At 40.5% G+C, this 21,724-nt stretch overlaps 1 protein-coding gene across 1 annotated transcript in view; it reads left to right on the top strand.

The window, feature by feature from the left end:
• LOC126273342 (neural-cadherin-like) overlaps positions 1 to 21,724 on the top strand; it is a 597,074-nt gene that overhangs the window by 559,162 nt on the left and 16,188 nt on the right. Inside the window, exons 25-26 of the mRNA XM_049976888.1 lie at positions 3,027 to 3,176; positions 19,670 to 19,790. Coding sequence (XP_049832845.1) covers positions 3,027 to 3,176; positions 19,670 to 19,790 — 271 coding nt within the window. The remainder of the gene's footprint in view (positions 1 to 3,026; positions 3,177 to 19,669; positions 19,791 to 21,724) is intronic.

Below are 21,724 nucleotides of genomic sequence, written 5' to 3'. Positions count from 1 at the left end.
TCAGGATGAAGCTGGCTAAGGTGACGAGGAAAGAGGTTTTAGGTAGGGTGGCAGGTGATCGGCGTGAAAGGAAGTGCTCCATTGCAGCGAGGCCCTGGACGTGCGGGATATTTGTGTATAGGGAAGTGGCATCAATGGTTACCAGGATGGTTTCTGGGGGTAACAGACTGGGTACGGATTCCAGGCGTTCGAGAAAGTGGTTGGTGTCTTTGATGAAGGATGGGAGACTGCATGTAATGGGTTGAAGGTGTTGATCTACGTAGGCAGAATACTTCCCGGGACTGGATCAGACCTTGAATGTGGCTCTCCAGCAGGGATACGACTTCCTAAAATCCTGCCCCGAAATGAGATCCATCCTTCATGAAATCCTCCCCACTCCACCAAGAGTGTCTTTCCGCCGTCCACCTAACCTTCGTAACCTCTTGGTTCATCCCTATGAAATCCCCAAACCACCTCCCCTACCCTCTGGCTCCTACCCTTGCAACCGCCCCCGGTGTAAAACCTGTCCTATGCACCCTCCCACCACCACCTACTCCAGTCCTGTAACCCGGAAGGTGTACACGATCAAAGGGAGAGCCACATGTGAAAGCACCCACGTGATTTACCAACTGACCTGCCTGCACTGTGATGCTTTCTATGTGGGAATGACCAGCAACAAACTGTCCATTCGCATGAATGGACACAGGCAGACAGTGTTTGTTGGTAATGAGGATCACCCTGTGGCTAAACATGCCTTGATGCACGGCCAGCACATCTTGGCACAGTGTTACACCGTCCGAGTTATCTGGATACTTCCCACCAACACCAACCTATCCGAACTCCGGAGATGGGAACTCGCCCTTCAGTATATCCTCTCATCTCGATATCCGCCAGGCCTCAACCTCCGCTAATTTCAAGTTTCCCGCCGCTCATACCTCACCTGTCTTTTAACAACTTCTTTGCCTCTGTACTTCCGCCTCGACTGACATCTCTGCCCTTAACTCTTTGCCTTTAAATATGTCTGCTTGTGTCTGTGTATGTGCGGATGGATATGTGTGTGTGTGTGTGCGAGTGTACACCTGTCCTTTTTTTCCCCTAAGGGAAGTCTTTCCGCTCCCGGGATTGGAATGACTCCTTACCCTCTCCCTTAAAACCCACATCCTTTCATTTTTCCCTCTCCTTCCCTCTTTCCTGACGAAGCAACTGCCAGTTGCGAAAGCTCGTAATTCTGTGTGTGTGTTTGTGTGTTTTGTTCATGTGCCTGTCTGCCGGCGCTTTCCCGCTTGGTAAGTCTTGGAATCTTTGTTTTTAATATATTTTTCCCATGTGGAAGTTTCTTTCTGTTTTATTTACATTTACATTATTTCGTTAGACTTGAGTAGTTTTGGCTGATCACAGGCTCATAGTTTAACTTTTCAATGAACTTACAAAATTTAATAGTGGTTTCAGAGACTGAGTTTCGGTGTCCATAATAACCTCAACTTTATTTGTGGAACTTGAGGCAGCTGAGAACTTTAAAACTGTTTTGTGACAGTTAATAATGAGACTTACATGTGATGGACTTGTTTGCTTGTTTTTGCAGCTGTTTTTAGGATAATGAATTTTAGTCTTCTGTTATGATTAGCAGCAAGAGACTGTACTGTCAGATAACAAGCATCTCCTTTCAAATTTTGTAATTAAAAGTCTGCTCTTTAGTTAACGCATGGGCTTAAGAGTGCTAGTGTACAGTTGCCCTTATGCATTTTTTTATTATTTTTTATTTTTTTCTAAATATGTATGTTGTTGTGATCTGTTCTGTACATCAAGTGGTGTGCTTTAATTATATCTATATGTGCAGTTCATTAAACTGTATGATTTGTTTGCACATGTACACATAGTAACACACCAAATGACACTGCACACACTAAAGTGACAACACAAATTATCACAGGAAAATTACACTGTCTTTTGTTTTTGTGGAAATATTTTTTGAAGGATTAATGCCTGCAATATGAAACATGTTAAGAGCGGCGTGAAGCACTGTACTGTCTTGTCTGTTAACAAAATATCTCAGGCTATTTTTGCATTGCAATTTCATTGAAATTAATTCTGCTTTAATGTCATGGATTCATGTAGAGAAATATTATTGTGTAGTGTATTGATCATTGATCATTTCAGAGTAAGTTGATTTCTGTGAATTTACGTACCTGAAATAAAAGATAACCATTATGCGGCCGCCACATGAACTTAATGAAAACTTCTATTAATCTTTGCAGATAAACTAAAATGACACTGACGTTAAGTAGTATAATAAAAATGCAAACTTTGTAAGCTATTGCTGTAGCTTTGAGCCATTTAATATTGGCAGTCTTCAAATAATACATTGCGGCTGTGCAAACGACCAGCAAGAACCATTCATAAGCTCACACACATTCTGAAAAATAAGTTATTAGTTTCCTAGCATGTATAGATGGTAAAGAAACATAAATAAAGGTTTTAAGAGCAAATAAACAGATATATTTAACTAGAATGCAATGTAAGTACACTTACAATGTCTTTGAAATCTATCCTCATCCAAGATCAAGGCCAGAGTTTTAAAAATATTAATATTTTTAATATGGGACAAAGAATAATATACATAATAAATTTATATTATTTTGAAATATAATTACAATGAATGATGAAGGATTTTCTGTACATTTTTTGTAAGTCTTTCAAGACTCATAAAACTCTCAATTCATTCCACATTTGGAATTCCCTGTGATTAAACATTGTCCTCCCTAGGCAACCAGTACATCCTACATCACTGAAGTGAGCTGAGCTTTAGTTTAGTTGTGCATTGCCCCCAGCAGTAGCATATTTTAAATCTTGCTGTGCACTCATATTGCTCTGAAAGCTGTTTAAGTCAGTGGTAGTAAGAAGTGAAGAAAATGGGTTGAAGTAATAAACTGTTCTTAAGTTTAGTTGTTATTGATAATTGAAATAAACTTTTCTCAACTTTCATTAATATTACTGAACTTGAAATGTAAATTTGGCTCTTCAAAGTTTTGTGGTACATTATTTTTCAGAGTATCCTTTAGATACTGAGCCACACGTTCCCCCATCCATTGAAGACCCTAGTTACAGCAATAGTCAAATGGCCTCAGTGGATGATCTCCACAATTTTATTCATGAAGGAAGTGGCAGTGTCGCTGGATCATTGTCATCACTGGCATCAGGTTAGTTGTTGAGTATTCCAACAGTTATCCCTCTTGTTCTATTTTCCTAACTGTGTTTATGAAGTAATCTTGATATGTGAAAGAAAACACAACCCCTTAATGATTTTATTTATTATCTTGCCATCAGAAGTAGGGAATGACCAAGTAAAAAAAGTGAAACATTTTATTTTCATCATCATTATATTTGTGATTCTTGAGTTTCTCCCGGCGTATTTGATAATCAAAATATCCACGGGTGTACTGCCAGTCTATAGTGTCCAACGGGCAAAATATTTCGGCGATCAAACATGTCGCCATCATCAGGTGAACTAACGGACTGAGCTCCTGTGAACGTGCCGGCACGGAGATCCGTATGGAGGACAGAACGGCGGACAGAGCCATCACACAGATGTCATTTCAGACGCGGGGCGCGGACGGCGGAGGGAGCGCACCGCGGGTGGAGGGTATTTAATTTGGCCGCCGCCGCGACCAAACCCAGTTCCCCCTGAGCAGCCATAGCGTACGGAACTCGGTGCCGGCACGTTCACAGGAGCTCAGTCCGTCAGTTCACCTGATGATGGCGACATGTTTGATTGCCGAAATATTGTGCCCATTGGACACTATAGACCGGCAGTACACCTGTGGATATTTTGATTATCAAATATGCCGGGAGAAACTCAAGAATCACCTCATACACCTTTACGGAGAGGAGATGTATCGCAGCATGAAGAAATTTGAATAGTTGCGCCACCATAGATGTCGTTTGCTAAGTACTCTTGCCTTTCTAAAGAGATGTCGTTCCAAGAATGTTGTTCCAAATTTTGCTAAGGTTATGCATCACATCGATTCTGCAGCAGCTAAGAGGATCAAGAAACGAGCCAGCCTCGCATTGGTACGTGAGAGAGTGCAATTCACCCGCCAGAGACTTGAGTTTATCTCACAGGAATTACTCAAACTACATTTGCAACTGGATACTAAGTTCACTTCTTTTTCCTGGGATTGGATTGATGGTGTCAGCTGGGTGTCAGCTGATTCCGCCCATAAGAAGGCTACGGGACGTCAAACAGCTAAGTTCTCACATCTCCTTGACAAACCATCTCTGCAGGTTAGGTGCAAGACTGTCATCAATTTGAGTGGCATGGTGTTGAGTGATGATGCGGTCTCGGTTTTGCAGAAAGGTCTCAACTTTGCTCCCACCCCCAAGTTCACTCCGGTCGCAGAAATTGTTAGTGCTGTTGAACAGGTTGCAGCTCGACTTCCGCCAGAATCAGCCGAGGAAATACGTCGTGAAACTTGTCTTGCGTTGACGAAATCCAAGCCGATGAAGTCAAATATTAGCAGTAAAGAGAGGGCAGCCATTCGTGATCTGAGGGAACGCTCTGAAATTGTTGTCTTACCGGCTGACAAAGGCAATGCTACAGTTGTTGTCTCCCATAAGGACTACACTGATAAGATGTAGAGCCTGCTAAATGATGATTCCTACCGGAAGATCAGCGTTGACCCTACAAAGAAGGTGGAGAACAAGACGAGGGTTCTTCTCAAGGACGCAGATTTACCGGAGGGTGACGCTAAGAAATTGTTACCCCAAGGTCCAGTACCGCCTAGACTATATGGACTCCTGAAGGTTCACAAAGAGGGGGTACCATTACGCCCCATTGTCAGCAACATCAGGGCACCTACATGTTTGTTGGCCAAATACCTGATGGGAATATTAAGTCCTTATGTGGGTAAATGCCCTCATCACATCTGTAATTCCGTGGATTTTGTTAAACGCCTTGATAGTTCAGGTTGGATGAGTCAGATATCATGGTGAGTTTTGACGTCATTTCCTTGTTTACGAGGGTACCCCTGCAAGAGTCGTTAGAATTGATTAGTCAGAAGTTTGACGAGAATACCACTGAACTTTTTAGCCATGTCTTGACTTCCATGTATTTTCTTTTTAATGGAGAATACTACGAACAAACGGAGGGAGTCGCCATGGGTAGCCCACTCTCACCGGTGGTAGCGAATTTGTACATGGAGAACTTCGGGGAGGAAGCCCTGTCGTCATACGAATGGAAGCCTACTTGCTTTTTCCGTTACGTGGACGACACGTTCGTCATCTGGCCACATGGTATGGATAAACTCCTTGACTTCCTTACACATCTAAACTACATACACCCCAACATCAAGTACACTATGGAGACTGAAACGGAGGGTAAATTACCTTTCCTTGACATCTTGGTCAAGAGAAGGGCTGACGGCACCCTAGGTCATGGGTGTATCGGAAGACAACGCACACTGATCTGTACTTGCACGCAGACAACTGCCACCACCCTTCGCAGAGGAATGGGGTACTTAAAACTCTAGTACTTAGGGTGCGCACTATCTCTGACGCACAGAGTCTACCCCAGGAATTGGAACATCTGAGAACTGTATTTCGAAAAAATGGCTACTCAGAGTGGCAGATTCAACGTGCTCTCCGCCCAACCACTGCAGCACAACCTGTTGAGATGGATGAAGTCACGAGGGAGGAGGTAGGCACTGCATTTATTCCATACACAGGCGCACTCTCAGGGAAAATCGCCCGCATTCTGAAGAAACACAAGGTCGGAACTGTGTTTTGTCCTCGGAATAAAACTCGTGCACTGGTGAGGAGCGCCAAAGATGACCTCGGTTTGAGGAAGGCCGGCGTGTACCAGATTCCGTGTCAATGTGGCAACTCGTATATTGGTCAGACGATGCGTACCGTCGAGGATCGATGCCGTGAACACCAGAGGCACACTCAACTGATGTATCCGAGCAAGTCGGAGGTCGCTGAACATTGTTTGTTGGAAAATCACGCTATGGAGTATGACCACATGAGGATTCTGGTACAGACGTCGAGATACTGGGACAGCGTTGTTAGAGAGGCCATCGAAATTCGCACCAATGATGACGGAGGGTATTTAAATTGGCTGCCGCCGCTACTGAACCCAGTTCCCCCTGAGCAGCCATAGCGTACAGATCTCCGTGCCGGCACATTCACAGGAGCTCAGTCCGTCAGTTCACCTGATTATGGCGACATGTTTGATCGCCGAAATATTGTGCCCGTTGGACACTATAGACTGGCAGTACACCCGTGGATATTTTGATTATCATTATATTTGTTCATTAAATTAGAGCAGCCATGATATTTCTGTTTGAATATGTTAGAGATTCTCATTTCTTATTGCTGGAGCCACACTTGATTTTTTTGCCACTAAAAACTACCTGTGAAACAGGAGGCCTGTAATACATGTTTTACATTTGAGGATAATGTGATGTCACTTCTAAAATGTATTATTTGCTCAGAGAGATGTACAATTTACTTCACAGTCACAAGTAGATGGGCACAATATTCAGAATTCCCTGTGACTAATTGTAATCATAATAGGTTACAGAGTGCACTATGATCAAAATGTACAGTATAATAATCTTTGAAGGAACACTTGTGTAAACAAAGAGACAGAAAAGCTATGATTTGAGGTGCAAGGACAACTGTAGAAAACATTGTTCCCACACAGTATTTTGTATATTTGAAGCACTCTTTGATGAAAAGAATACTGTGTACAGAACTCATGATATGTGAGTTTGTATTCAGAGGATGATTAGAGAGAGCAGATGGTGATAGGTACTGCACTATTGTCCATGTATTTTCAGTTTAGTGTGCAGTGGGATTTTTATATTAGTGCCATTGGAACAGCATGTGAGTGGCTAAGGTACTCCCAAGTCTAGTCAGTGAGTATGTCATGAGTTTCTGTGACGTTGCCAACCTCACAGTTGTTTGTATTCTCATGTCTTTACAAGTACAAATCATCATGTAGTGATAGTGTGAAGGTGACATCTTGGGACTACAGTATGGACCTCGTACACAACACTACTAATTTTGCTTCTTTGATTATAATGATGACTGTAGATTTACATGTCCATTAACATTGCTGTTAGCATCCTTAATAAAAAATTCCAACAAAAAATTTTAAAAACTTCCAGTCGCTTTAATGTTCACCTATACAATTACAACTCAAAAGGCTGACACAAAGTGATACTGACAAACTTTTTGTGGTTGCAGAGGGTGCCTGGAGGAATAAACTGAGGATAGCAATCCATATTTGGAAACATTATCCAATGATTCTGCGGAATATCAAAGTTATCTGCTGCTAGGCTATCCATGTGGCAACAAACATGAGTTTTTATGTTGACATCTCTGCCACAATAATCACTGGCAGTCTTTATATCATTCTTATGCCAGGCATGGACATCTTTGGTACCACCTAATGTCATGGCTGTCAGTTCTATTTTGGGAAGTTCCACTTGTGTTCTGCCAGAATATAAGTGCATGTTTTCTGACGACAAAAGGGTGACATAGTGGATGGTATTTTCGCCTATAATTTCAGTGCTCTGGAATCTCACTGGCTATGTTTCTGGATGTGTGTTCTTATGCTCAGTTTGTTGTGCATGATAACAACTACAAACTCTCAAAGTTTGTCAGTGAATAATACACTGAAGTGCCAAAGAAACTGGTACAGGTCTTTGTATTCAAATACAGACTTACAAGGTGTTTCAAAAATGACCGATATATTTGAAACGGCAATAAAAACTAAACGAGCAGCGATAGAAATACACCGTTTGTTGCAATATGCTTGGGACAACAGTATATTTTCAGGCGGACAAACTTTCGAAATTACAGTAGTTACAATTTTCAACAACAGATGGCGCTGCAAGTGATGTGAAAGATATAGAAGACAACGCAGTCTGTGGGTGCGCCATTCTGTACGTCGTCTTTCTGCTGTAAGCGTGTGATGTTCACAACATGCAAGCGTGCTGTGGACAACATGGTTTATTCCTTAGAACAGAGGATTTTTCTGGTGTTGGAATTCCACCGCCTAAAACACAGTGTTGTTGCAACAAGACGAAGTTTTCAACGGAGGTTTAATGTAACCAAAGGACTGAAAAGCGATACAATAAAGGATTTGTTTGAAAAATTTCAACGGACTGGGAACGTGACGGATGAACATGCTGGAAAGGTAGGGCGACCGCGTACGGCAACCACAGAGGGCAACGCGCAGCTAGTGCAGCAGGTGATCCAAGAGCGGACTCGGGTTTCCGTTCGCCGTGTTGCAGCTGCGGTCCAAATGATGCCAACATCCACGTATCGTCTCATGCGCCAGAGTTTACACCTCTATCCATACAAAATTCAAACGCGGCAACCCCTCAGCACTGGTACCATTGCTGCACGAGAGACATTCGCTAACGATATAGTGCCCAGGATTGATGACGGCGATATGCATGTGGGCAGCATTTGGTTTACTGACGAAGCTTATTTTTACCTGGACGGCTTCGTCAATAAACAGAACTGGCACATATGGGGAACCAAAAAGCCCCATGTTGCAGTCCCATCGTCCCTGCATCCTCAAAAAGTACTGGTCTCGGCAGCCATTTCTTCCAAAGGAATCATTGGCCCATTTTTCAGATCCGAAACGATTACTGCATCATGCTATCTGGACGTTCTTCGAGAATTTGTAGCGGTACAAACTGCCTTAGATGACACTGCGAACACAAGATGGTGCCTGGCCACATCGCACGGCTGACGTCTTTAATTTCCTGAATGAATATTTCGATGATCATGTGATTGCTTTGGGCTATCCGAAACATACAGGAGGCGGCGTGGATTGGCCTCCCTATTCGCCAGACATGAACCCCTGTGACTTCTTTCTGTGGGGACACTTGAAAGACCAGGTGTATCGCCAGAATCCAGAAACAATTGAACAGCTGAAGCAGTACATCTCATCTGCATGTGAAGCCATTCCGCCAGACACATTGTCAAAGGTTTCGGGTAATTTCATTCAGAGACTACGCCATATTATTGCTACGCATGGTGGATATGTGGAAAATATCGTACTATAGAGTTTCCCAGACCGCAGCGCCATCTGTTGTTGACAATTGTAACTACTGTAATTTCGAAAGTTTGTCTGCCTGAAAATGTACTGTTGTCCCAAGCATATTGCAACAAATGGTGTATTTCTATCACTGCTCATTTAGTTTGTATTGCCGTTTCAAACATACCGGTCATTTTTGAAACACCCTGTATGTAAACAGGCAGAATATGGTGCTGCGGTTGGCAGTGCCTATTTAATTGCAAGAAGTGTCTTGTGCAGCTGTTAAATCACTTACTGCTGCTAATATGACAGGTTATCAAGACTTAAGTGATTTAAACATTGTGTTATAGTCAGCACACAAGCAATGGGACATAGCATCTCCAAGGTAATGATAAAGTGGGGATTTTCCTGTACGACCATTTCATGTGTGCACTGAGAATATCAGGAATTCAGTAAAATATCATATCTCTGACACTGCTGCAGCCAGAAAAAGATCCTGCAAGAACAGGATCAATGATGACTGAAGAGACTCATTCAGCATGACAGAAGTGCAACCCTTCTGCAAATTGCTGCAGATTTCAGTTCTGGGGCATCAACAAGTGTCAGTTCATGAACTGTTCAACAAAACATTATCGATATGGGCTTTTGGAGCTGAAGGCCCACTCCTGTACCCTTGATGGCTGCTTGACACAAAGCTTTACGTTTCATCTAGGTCCATCAACACCAACATAGGACTGTTGATTACTGGAAACATGTTGCTTGGCCAGACGAGTCTCGTTTAAAATTATATCGAGTGGATGGACATGTACGGGTATGGAGACAATGTCATGAATCCATGGACCTTGCATGTCAGCAGGGGCCTGATCAAGCTGGTGGAGGCTCTGTAATGGTGTGATGCATGTGCAGTTGGAGTGATATGGGACCTCAAAACATCTAGATATGACTCTGACAGGTGACACATATGTAAGCACTCTGTCTGATCACCTGCATCCGTTCATACCCATTGTGCATTCCGACAAACTTGTGCAATCCTAGCAGGAGAATGTGACACTTGATGCATCCATAATTGCTACAGACTGGCTCCAGGAAAGAGCTTAAACACTTCTGCTGGCCACCAAACTCCCCAGACATGAACATCATTGGGCATATCTGGGTTACCGTGCAACATTCTGTTCAGGAGAGATCTCCACCCCCTCATACTCTTAAGGGGTTTATGGACAGCCCTGCACGATTCATTATTTCAATTCCCTCCAGCACTACTTGATACATCAGTTGAGTCCATGCCATGTCTTGTTGTGGCACTTCTTCATGCTCACAGGGGTCCTGCATATTAGGCAGGTGTACCAGTTTCTTTCGCTCTTCAGTGTATATACAGGGTAATTATAATTAAAGTTAAACTTTCAAATCACTGTATAAATAACACCATTTGTCAGAATGACATCAAATTGCAACTGAATATTATCAGAGATGGGGGATAATGTATAGCAGAAGAAAAACAAATAGTTACAAAATGTAGCAATAGATGGCGCTGTAAGCATCATAATTTAATAGTGGTCGAGTACAAAAGACAAATCAATCATAAAACAATGCCTAAGGTGTACGTTTGATGTTAAACAAAATATACTACTCGGTGTTCTTGGGTGTACAGGTGTAATACTGTTAGTTACATAAGCCCACTCATCACGGCAAGGTCACATCACGTTGGATGGGAAAAATTGGTTTTTGATTGTCCTGAGGTCAAAAACTACATAAAAAGCAACACTCACATCGGTTTTTAATTGTCCTGAGGCCAAAAACCGCGAAAAAGCATCAATCACATTGGTTTGAATTATTCTGAGGCCAAAAACCGCATGAAAAGCATGAATCATATCGGGTTTTAGTTGTCTTAGGGCCAAAAATCACATAAAAAGCATCAATCAAAATCAAATAGGATTATTGACTTCCATGAGACTGGTGTAAAACATGTTCAATATGCTGTCTGCTGTGGCTGCCCACTTCGAACCTCGTAGTGCTTACTGCATCGACATCCCATTTCACTTCCAGCCAACACAGGATGCCTGCATCATGGGGCATATATTAACCAGGAAAACGTACGTTGTCTGTGTTGTCAAAGCAAATACTTACCAGCAAATACTTACCAGCAACCACAACACAACACACCACCAGGTCTCCATCAATGGCTGCCAGGGACCACTACCCATTCATGGAGCCTGCAGAACAGCTTCACCAGACGTCACAGCTAGCCCAGGAACTACATTGATATGGCAGTCATATGATAGCAAATAGTTCTCACAGATACATCCACCAACGAGATTTAAGAGGTGGCACACTGCTGGCAAAAGGCTGTTCAACACACCACTTGGAAGGATACAGAGCTTCCAACCCAGCAGCCATGGCCAGATGCCTCTTCTAGCTGGTCGAACTCTTGTGGATGGACTTGGTATAGTCAACAAACCTCTTGACATTGTAGAATTGTTTATTGTGTTCACTCCCTGTGAAGAGTCAGGTCTTTCTATTACTATTATTGTTGGTTATTTTGTATTTGCGTCGATCTGAAGTTGGTATTGAGTTGGTTGTACTTTAGGAGATTGTATTATTGTTTTGTTTTAGTGATTCCAGTAAACTGTTTTCGGACTTGTGTTTTCCACATTTCTATTCTGCTAGTGCAGATATTCCACTGACCACAATTGATTGAGTGTTTCCGGGGTCACATTCAGAATGTGTTGCACAATGCATGCCTTCAATGCAGCTAAGTTTACAATCAGAGCACTGAACACAACAGCTTTCAGGTAGCCCCACAGCCAGAAGTCACACAGATTAAGATCAAGTGATGGGGACAGCCAGGCTGTAGGGAAATGGCGGCTGATAATTCTAGCATTTCTCAAATGGCACTTCAGTGGATTTGCAGTGTGCGGAGGTGTGCATAAAAATGATCCCATCCACACATGCACTCTGTTGGAGAGCTGGAATGACATGGTTGTGCAAAAGACACTCATAGCACTTACCAGCGATAGTACAGGTAACAGGACTGGAAGCACCTGACTCTCCGAAAGAATATGGCCCTACGATAAATGATGCCGTAAACACACACCACACAGTGACCTCTTCAGGATGAAGTGGTACTTGTTGATTTGTGTGTGGGTTTTCCATTGCCCATATTCGACAATTCTGTTTATTGACATATTCTGTCAGATGGAAGTGGGCTTTGTCTGTCCACATAATCTTCCACAGCAGATAGTTGTCTGGTTCCATGCAAGCAAGAAATTCTAAAAGCAAAGGTCTCTCTTGCTGGCAGGTCAACAGGAAGTAACTCATGCACATGGGTAATATTGAATGGATAGCAAAGAAGGATGTTTCATAGGATTTTATGCACCATGATCATAGGTATGTCCAATGTTTGGGCAATTTTCCATGCACTACACATTTGCGCACCACTACTCATCTCCTCCTGCATTGCTGTGGCCACTGCTTCCACTGACATTGAATCAATTCGTTTGCTCCCTCTACCAGGTTGCACACTAAACATACCTGTCTTTTCGAATTTCTGAATCATTTTTTCCAGACCTTGACCACCTTTTTTAAACCCTTCAGCGTCTGGAACTTCTGCAGAGCGACGTGCACACAGTCATCTCCTTTGTAATGTAGTTTTACAAGCAGAGCATGATCCGGCATTGAGACAGTCATGGCGAACTTCATGGACGTGAAAGGAGGAAAAGCTGTGTACCCAGATTGTTTATACCAACTTCTATGGGTCTTACGCATGACAGGCATCTTCACCTACATATTATGACACGTACAGAGCCATCTATTGATCAATTTTGACACTATTTTTTCTCTTCTGCCATACATTTTCCCCCTTCGATAATAAACACTGCAATTTGACATCATTCTAACTAGTGGTCTAATTTCTACATCATTTTGAAAGTCTAACTTAAATTATGACCACCCTGTACATGCCATATATCTATGTTCCAGTGTAACCTGAAACAGGTAGAGAAATTTGAATGAAAATTGGTATTCTTATTGCTACTGCTACTGCTACCAGTCCAAAGACTGGTTTGAAGCAGCCCTCCTTACTAGTGTGTCTTGTGGAAAACAGTTTATTTCTGGAAAACTATATCCATTTCAATCTTCTACTGTACTCAGACATTGGCCTCCCTTTATAGCTGTTACTACCTACAGTTACCACCACTATTAAATCAACAGTTCCCTATGACTCCAACTGTGTTTTATCAACCTATCCCTTCCCTTGTCAGTTTATGCAGTAAAGTGCTTTTCTCCAATGTTTGATTAAGTAACTTTTCATTAGTTATGTAACATATGTATCTAATATTCATCATTCTTCTGGGGAAATCTGGAAAGTTTGCTCAGTGTACAGATTGAATAACACAATGGATATGCTACAACCCTGTTTCATTCCCTTCTTTGCTATTGCATTCTGTTTCTTCAATTCTTAGAACTGAAATTTGGCTTTTGTGTGAGTAAAAATTTTTCTCCCTGTGTTTTATTCCTGATAAAAGTGTTGTATTTCACAACTCTGACTTATGAAATTGATGGTTGGGCAGCAGTACTCTCACTTACCAGCAACTGTTTTCTTCAGTATTGGGAATATCACATTCTTTTTTAGGTCTGAAGATATTCCACCCATGGATGACCCATTACCTCTTGGCTGGCTGCTGTGACTTGCTAGAGACTGATGCCACAGTAACCATCATAGCTTTTGGATTTGTTTCGTTCTTTCCTGAGGGAGGAGAGAGGGGTTGTTTGAGGAAGGTTTTAAAGGAAAGGCAGCTCACTGAGGCTCCAGGTTAAGAGGGATCCTCCCATTGTGGCAATAGGGGAACACAAAAGTAAAGCAGGAGATATCAGTGAGAGTTAATGGTTAAAGTTTGTATCTTTTAACTTAGTCCTCACAACAGGTAGGTTTCTCTCATCCTGAGATCTGAATGATGTGCGTTTCATTTCTGACCTTACCAAACCTATCCCTCTTTTCTGCATGAGGGAGGAGTTCGGTTCTCAAAGCTAGGATAATATTTAGTACTAAGAATTTCACCTGCTGGAGGTCAGTATTAGCCAGCCATTCAATCTTTTAATGTTACAATTTGCACATGTGTATTTCTCTTTTGATACTTTTGTGATGGCAGTCACAGAGTGCTTTAACAGTCATGGGGTGCTTTAACACATGCTCTCCATTGTTAGCTACATAACTACCAATGTCAGTTTCATTAAAATCCAAACTTTTATTCAGGTCGCAGTTTATACAGTTGAACTCGTGGGATTTGGCATGTAAATAACACAAGGTCCAAACAAAATTATTACTTATGATACTAGCCCAAACCAGGAGAGTTAATGGATCACTTAAACTAGGGTGTCTATTTCAGTTTTATTAAAAAGACATAACAGTATAGAACCTGGGTCAATTAAGGGGACAAATGGGACACGAACAGTATCAACAAAATTTAATGGAAATAAATGCTTACACCTGCACCATGCATTCAGATGATCCCAAATGACATTTTACAGTTTCTCCTGCATTGTCATTGTACTTTTTATTTTTGTGTATGCTACCAATAAGTGAATTTTCTTTTGACATTGTCTCTTAAAAGTGAGCATGTGATTCCCAATTAAAACTTGTTTTGCCAGTGAGCAAGATCTTCACTGTTTCAGCTTTCATTCTGTTCTCTCTCTCTCTCTCTCTCTCTCTCTCTCTCTCTCTCTCTCTCTCTCCCTCCCTCCCCCCTCTGTCTCATGCTCTTTCTCTTCTTCTTCTTCTTCTTCTTCTTCTTCTTCTTCTTCTCCCCTTCATCTGCGCACAAACTGTTCGTTAAGGAAACCCACATACATTTGACCCTTCTTCTTCCCCCCTTCATGTGAGCACAAACTGTTCACTAAGGAAATCCACATATATTTGACAGTTACAGCACTTATGGGGATAAAAGTGTCAAATTACACTTTCATTTTGGCCTGATTGAAATAGTGACTGCACAGATTTAAAATCGTCACATATCCACAACAGTGTATTCAGAATGTTCACGACGACAGAAATGAAAATTCTTATTACCTAAATCAACCATAAATATGACCCTACACAAACTAGTACTAACAATAGTGCAAAATATTAACAGTAAATAAACAAATATTGTAGATCGAATTGTACAAGTGACACTTCCTGGCATGTATGCTTGTGGAATGAACTGCTAGCATAAAATACTTTACCCAAGCTGCATCACAGGACATTTTAGCATCACCAAAAAAAGCTTTTGTGATAATGGGACATTAAAGCAAGACACTGGAGTCTCCCCGATGAAACTTGTGGGACAGCGGAACGTTTTAGAAAAAAATGGGACTATCCCAGGAAAACCAGGACAAATGGACACTGTAACTTAGATGCAAAGTGCAATAACAAACACATGTAGATGATGTGCTGGATGTTTTATCAATGGCTTCCCAAGGACCATGTCGTCGCAACTGAATTCAGTGTTCCTGAAGTGAAGTTAACTGGAACTGGCTCCACTGTCAGAACTGCTCCCTTAGAGTCATGTTGTCTTTTAAATACAAGTGGAGTGGATGAAAATGTGCCCCACTCACTTGTAGATATGAAACTGGCATAGGAAAAATAATGTGAGAATTTTATTTTCACTGGTTGTGAGCTTGGCACTGCCAGTCTCCTTCAAACAAGCCCACAAACATATTGCTGTTTATGCTTTTGGTATCTGCTGGGTAATGCAGGTTGACAGATCTGGCTGAACTGCAATAGGGCCTAAGCCCTAGGTTACAGCAGAGATATTTTACTTAATTATTTGTATGCTGTTCTTCTACTAGTAAAAATATAAATAACCTTGGCTTACAAAACTCTTATATTGAACTTCTGGGTCAATCAGCATGTTACCCTCAATCAGCGAGCTTATTCTGTGCAAAGCTGGTTTAGTTTTATGTTAGATATGTTTAATTTTGCATTATGATCAATAGAAGATTGCAATAAACAAGTAGTGGGTCAACCATGAGTAATCAGTTTGTAGTGATAAATAGACATTTAATTAAAAAGTTTCATACCAAAATTTGTATGCAACAATCACTCAAGCTATTTATTCTGGTGGGTCCTATTGATGGAGAAGTAACCCATGCACCATAGGATAGTGTGCTACTAGGAGCCTTACTGGAGTTATTTAATCTCCTTTCAGTGGCTCGAAAATGTTACCTATGGTCAGTTTGTTGTTCTTCAACAAATGTAGCCCTCCCTTGACCCTCTTATTGCAAGGTCCTTTGTCTCAAAAGGGAAGTGATAGAATACTGTAGCACAGTTTGTCTCATGCAGGCATCCTTGGCAATTCTATCTGAGTTCTCAATACCAAAATGTCATAGTATGCAGCAGTATGAAACTTGCAGTTGGAAAAGGGAATTCAAGATATTGTGGACTCTTAATCTGCTGTGTAAATAGACTAGACAAGTAGAAGAACATTTATGGAGTTAAAGGAGGTGAGGAATTTCATAGCTCATTTGTATCTGATTCTGTTCTAATCCCATTAAGATCACATATAACTTTGCATCATTAACTGAAAATTTGTTTGCTAAATTATCTTGAATGCACTTTCAGGGAATACAGCAGAGCAGCTGATGGGGTCTCAGTGTTTGGAGTCATCTATTTAAACCTCATATAATACCTAAAATTTAATAAAATACTCATTCAGAAACATAGTGAGTTGCTCATATATCTCAGCAGTTCTACAGCTAATTAGGTCCTCTTCAGTGACCAGGATAGAGACTTAATCCACTCTCAATTGAGTATTATGTCTCTATGTCTCAGTATGTGAGAATCCCATATGGCCTCATAGCTTCGGGTTGATTTGTAAAGATTTACTCTAGTGCTAGATGAGATTCCACTTACTGTTGGTGATAATTAAAAGCCTGGCACAGCAAGGAGAGCTGTACTGGTTTACATATGGTGTCTCACCGGCCTGAGCATATCTAGAACCGATTTCTGTCTAGGTCTGATCTCAAATACAGTTATTGTCAGTCTGATCCCCTCATTATGAATAAAGAAAATAATTTTTTGAGTATGAAGTATTTGCTTTTCCATAAACCATGTGCCTATAATTGAGCCAGGATTACACAAAAGACTTGTACAAGGTGTGCAAATGAGCTCTGTCAGCTTCCCTTGAGATATGGCTAAGGAACTTTATAAAATTAGAGTGTCTTTTGCCCTATGAGTTTTTCGATTTCCTATCACAGTGATAATGTTAGCCTGTGAACTGATGGAGGCCCTACAATTTTTTGAGAAAATCTGAATCCTAAAATTTTGCTTAATCCCCAATCACTTAATAGTGATTAAACCTCTTATTGCCCTAATAATAATTCTTAGAACAATAATTATTCAAATGAATGTTCTGGATTGAATACAGTGTGACATTATTATTATTGGAGCAGTTTTTGTCATGTTATTAGTGTTCTCAGTGTATGATATAATAAGTGCTGAAAATTGAATTCTTATGTAATAATAAAATGTAATAGTAGTTACTACTACTATAATTGTTGTTAGGGTTGATATGTTATTTTCTATAAATGATCATATTACATATCACTGTGGTAGAAATCGAAGGAAGGGAGGTAATCTCCCAACTGTGTCAGGTTAAGTGGATACCAAAGAGGAACCAATCTAATGGTAAAAATGATGACAGACATGACTGATACAGTACTTGAAAAGATATTTACACTTGAAGGACTGAATGAATGTAAGACATTGTGAAATTTCTCTTTGTGGAGTTTTGATAGGATGTTGTGCCTCCAAATAGTACTGCATGCTTTTGATATGTCAAAGAAAACACCAACCAGATGGTAAACAGGGTGGTTGTGTGGCAAGATCAACAGATGATACAATATCTCCAGTATTTTGTGCAGTTGGTAATTATAATTTCTTGGGTACGCGTCAGATTTTAGAGGGGCATGAGAAACATAAAAAATTCTCTTTGTGGCTGGTTTTGATTAAACAGAATGGTCACATTCCTCTTAGCAGCTACCAAGTGTTGCAGTTTGATGTACTGAAGCTAATCACTAACATGAATAATGTCCAGATCTTTGACAGATCAAGCTGCAGATTCCATGAGGACCTGACCTGTCTAATATGCTGTATGACTACACATATTATGTGTTAGGAATGCAAAAACACAACAATATTCATTCACATTAAAAGGAACACAAAAGTCAGGGCAGAACACCAAAAATATTTATGTGCAATACTGAGGAAAACAGTGAGGAGTATAAAAGTACAGATACTCTATATGAATACTTGCTATGTAGACATATACTTATTAAGTGTAGCTGCTAAAAACCCCAATGGCGAACGCCACCACCGAATAAGTAATGGAATACACTGGGTAACAACAGCTGAATGGTTAAACTTCTGTTCACTTACATGTTTTTCTTGTCATATGAACTATATTTCGCTCAATATTATGGTGTAAGTCTTATGAACTAGTCTATTTAAGGTGCTTCTCATTCCATTGACTGCTGTGATGTTAACAGACATATTTCTCCAATTTATGTAGCTAATCACTTAACCTGTATTACTATCTGAAGAGTTTTCTTCAGTCAATGATTTTCTTGCACCTTTTGAATCATTGCTAAATATCTAGTAATATTTAAATGTCTTGCCTAAAGTTACACTGCTGATAATGGGTCTTTTTAGCATACAGGGGACCTTCGTGACATATCATAACCAGTACAAGAGTAGTAATATCAGGTTTAAATCAGCTATGTCACATTGTATAAGTAGTTCAGGAAAAAATCTTAAAAATGTTCTTAATTTTTTGCTGCAGACTTATTTTCCTAATTTTGTTATTGTAAATGGAAAATTTATGTATCCACATAGATAAAATATGCCTCATCCACTTGAAAAGGATTTTGAGTTGAGCAGACTTCAATCTGTTAGTAGGATACTAATGAAATTCAGTCTACAAAAGGAACTGCTTACAAATCACTTGTGTAACCCATCCTAGAATACTGCTTAAGTGTGCGAGACCTGTAGCAAGTAGGAGTAAAGGGGTTATTTAACAGATACTGAGAAGGACAGCATGGATGGTCACAGGTTTGTATGACCCATGGGAGAGGGTCACAGTGATGTTGAAAGAAGTGAATTGGCAGACTTTTGAATATAGATGAAAAACTAACCTTAGAAAGCCTGCTAGCACATTTCAAGAACTGCCTTAAATGATGACTAGGAATATACTAAAATCCCATATATATTATTCCCATAGGGTTCATGAGGCCAAGATTACATTAATTACAGCATGCATTGAGGCATTTAAACAGTCATTCTTCCTGTGTTTCATATGTGAATGGAATGGGAAAAAGTTGGGTGTATCTTCTGCTATGTACTTCACAGTGGTTCACAGAGTATAGACATAGATATAGAAGAGAATTTGTCATTGTGTACAGTCTATTGTGCTGGGGAAAAGAAGAATGTGATGCTGTTGGAAAATATAAGAAAATAATAGAAGGCGACAAAGATATGAACTCAAAATGTATTGTCACGACAGGCAGGGAGAAATCTGAGACATTGTTTCCTTCACTGCAATTTGATGTTACTCTTGGCTTGACCTGTTTCAGCAGAATTAAGTGGCAACATAATACACTTTGTTACAGGGACAGAAGAAGGAGACCAAGAATTTGATTTCCTGAGCAAATGGGGGCCAAAGTTTCATAAATTGGCACACTCATACAGACATAAATCCACAGAAAGTGAAGAAGAAGGCCAACAAGAAGTGTAAGTATATATGAAGACATTACATCTTGCTAACTGGAATGCTGTAATAGGTTTATGTTTCAAGTGGTGATACCAATGACTGTCATGCTGTTCTGGCTTAATAATATGCAGGGCCTATCAATTGCTGACCCAAATAATGAGCAGAACTTTGTGACTGCAACTGTACTGCCACTTCATTTATATGTATCCCCAACTATATCCTCATCAATATCTATTCTGCATTTGTAAGATACATTTATAAATAATTACACACCCACTGACACTCACATGGTCCCCTTCTATGGTTACTTGGTCATGGGCTTATTAGAAGTATTCTCCCAAGTCAACCAGAACTCTAAACCACGTCATTTGATACAAACAGGTGATGCCTTTTGATCTACATCCAGAGCCAGGATACTTTACCCTCATTCCTTTGCAACTTCATGACATTTAGTTTGTTTCATATGTCCTCTTCTGTTCAGTAAGGGACATTTGTTGTCATTAACTATTATTTCTCTGGTGGATCCAAAAGAATCTCTATCCATTTTAAGACAACTAACCACTGATAATACCTTCACTTTGATAGCTGCCACTGATTCCACATGAAAAATCTGCCTTGCAGTCTTGCTACTCATCCTCAGTAAATTTGCAGCAATGAGCAATTTGCCACACTTTATGTTGTAGGTCTTACCAAGCACTCCACTGTAAGATGCTACTCTAAAAACATAATACATAAATAGACATGTCATACCCTCCTATACTTTGAAAGTACTTACCACACACCCCAGCCAGCAACAAAGGTGCATTCACCTCATTACAACTTAGACAACTGAATCACACAGTGAAATGAGTGATTATTCCCTTAAATGATTCCTACCACTCCCAAGCAGATATCCCACTATCTCACAAACCTACCTTCTTATTCCCAGTCTGTTGAGACATAGGACATTTCTGTGTGATAGGTCTAGTGTCACTAGTGAAAGTAGCCATGTAGTATAACAACTTCACCACTAGATGTTTACCTATATGAATATGACTGTTCATTCTATCTTTATACTAAAGAAACTTCAGATGTGCAAGTACTAAATGAATCTTATGAATACGATAAGATTCTTGCAAATATCTTGTCAGACTGTTCATTCTATCTTTATACTAAAGAAACTACAGATGTGCAAGTACTAAATGAATCTTATGAATATGATAAGATTCTTGCAAATACCTTGTAATAAAAGAGTGTCACTTGATCTGAGAAAAGTGACAACTTGTGCAGCCAATGAACTACTGAAGTCTGCTGTAAGTTGGGGTCCTTTACCAAGGTGGTAAAGTCCTGACACAAGCAGCAAACATTTGTGTCTTTCATCTCACTGGAGGGCTAGAAAGATGGTAGGGACTGGGCTGCCAGAATTAATTACTGCTTCAGTTGTTGTGGTAGCTGAAAAAATTAGTCATTAGTGTTACTCAGTTTGTTGCAAACACTGTAAACAATGCTGCAGTAGAATCCACAGAATAGTTTTTGATACATTGATAACCAAAGCAAGGGAGGTACAATTGAGACTAGCAAACCCAAAAGACCTAAATAGTGCATGAAGTTCATAAAACTGACACAAACTCTCAAATACGATCCAAGTGTGATCCAGTTCCTGTTGCAGTGAGAGTCCAGATACTCAACTCATGCATGTATTGATGGCCAGCATACTGTCCATTGCAAACAAAATCTAATAGCTCCAGGTCATATTTGTACACACTGCTGCAAGACTGGCTCTGTCCAGATCCCGCAATACCAACACTGAAGGCATGATTTTAATAGCAGATGGGTATGCTTAACTTCAGGAGTGCCAACACCATTGTAGTTTCAACTTTGAAACTAATTAAACATGTGCCCAACTAGAACTCAAACCTGGTACCTTGCCTTGATGGGCAAGTTGTCTAACAACTGAGCTGTTTAGGCATGACTC

This window comes from Schistocerca gregaria, chromosome 5 (assembly GCF_023897955.1).
Source record: "Schistocerca gregaria isolate iqSchGreg1 chromosome 5, iqSchGreg1.2, whole genome shotgun sequence".
NCBI classification, from domain to species: Eukaryota; Metazoa; Arthropoda; class Insecta; order Orthoptera; family Acrididae; genus Schistocerca; species Schistocerca gregaria.
The sequence above is the reverse complement of the archived record's forward strand: the minus strand, read 5'-3'. Positions and strand labels throughout refer to the sequence as shown.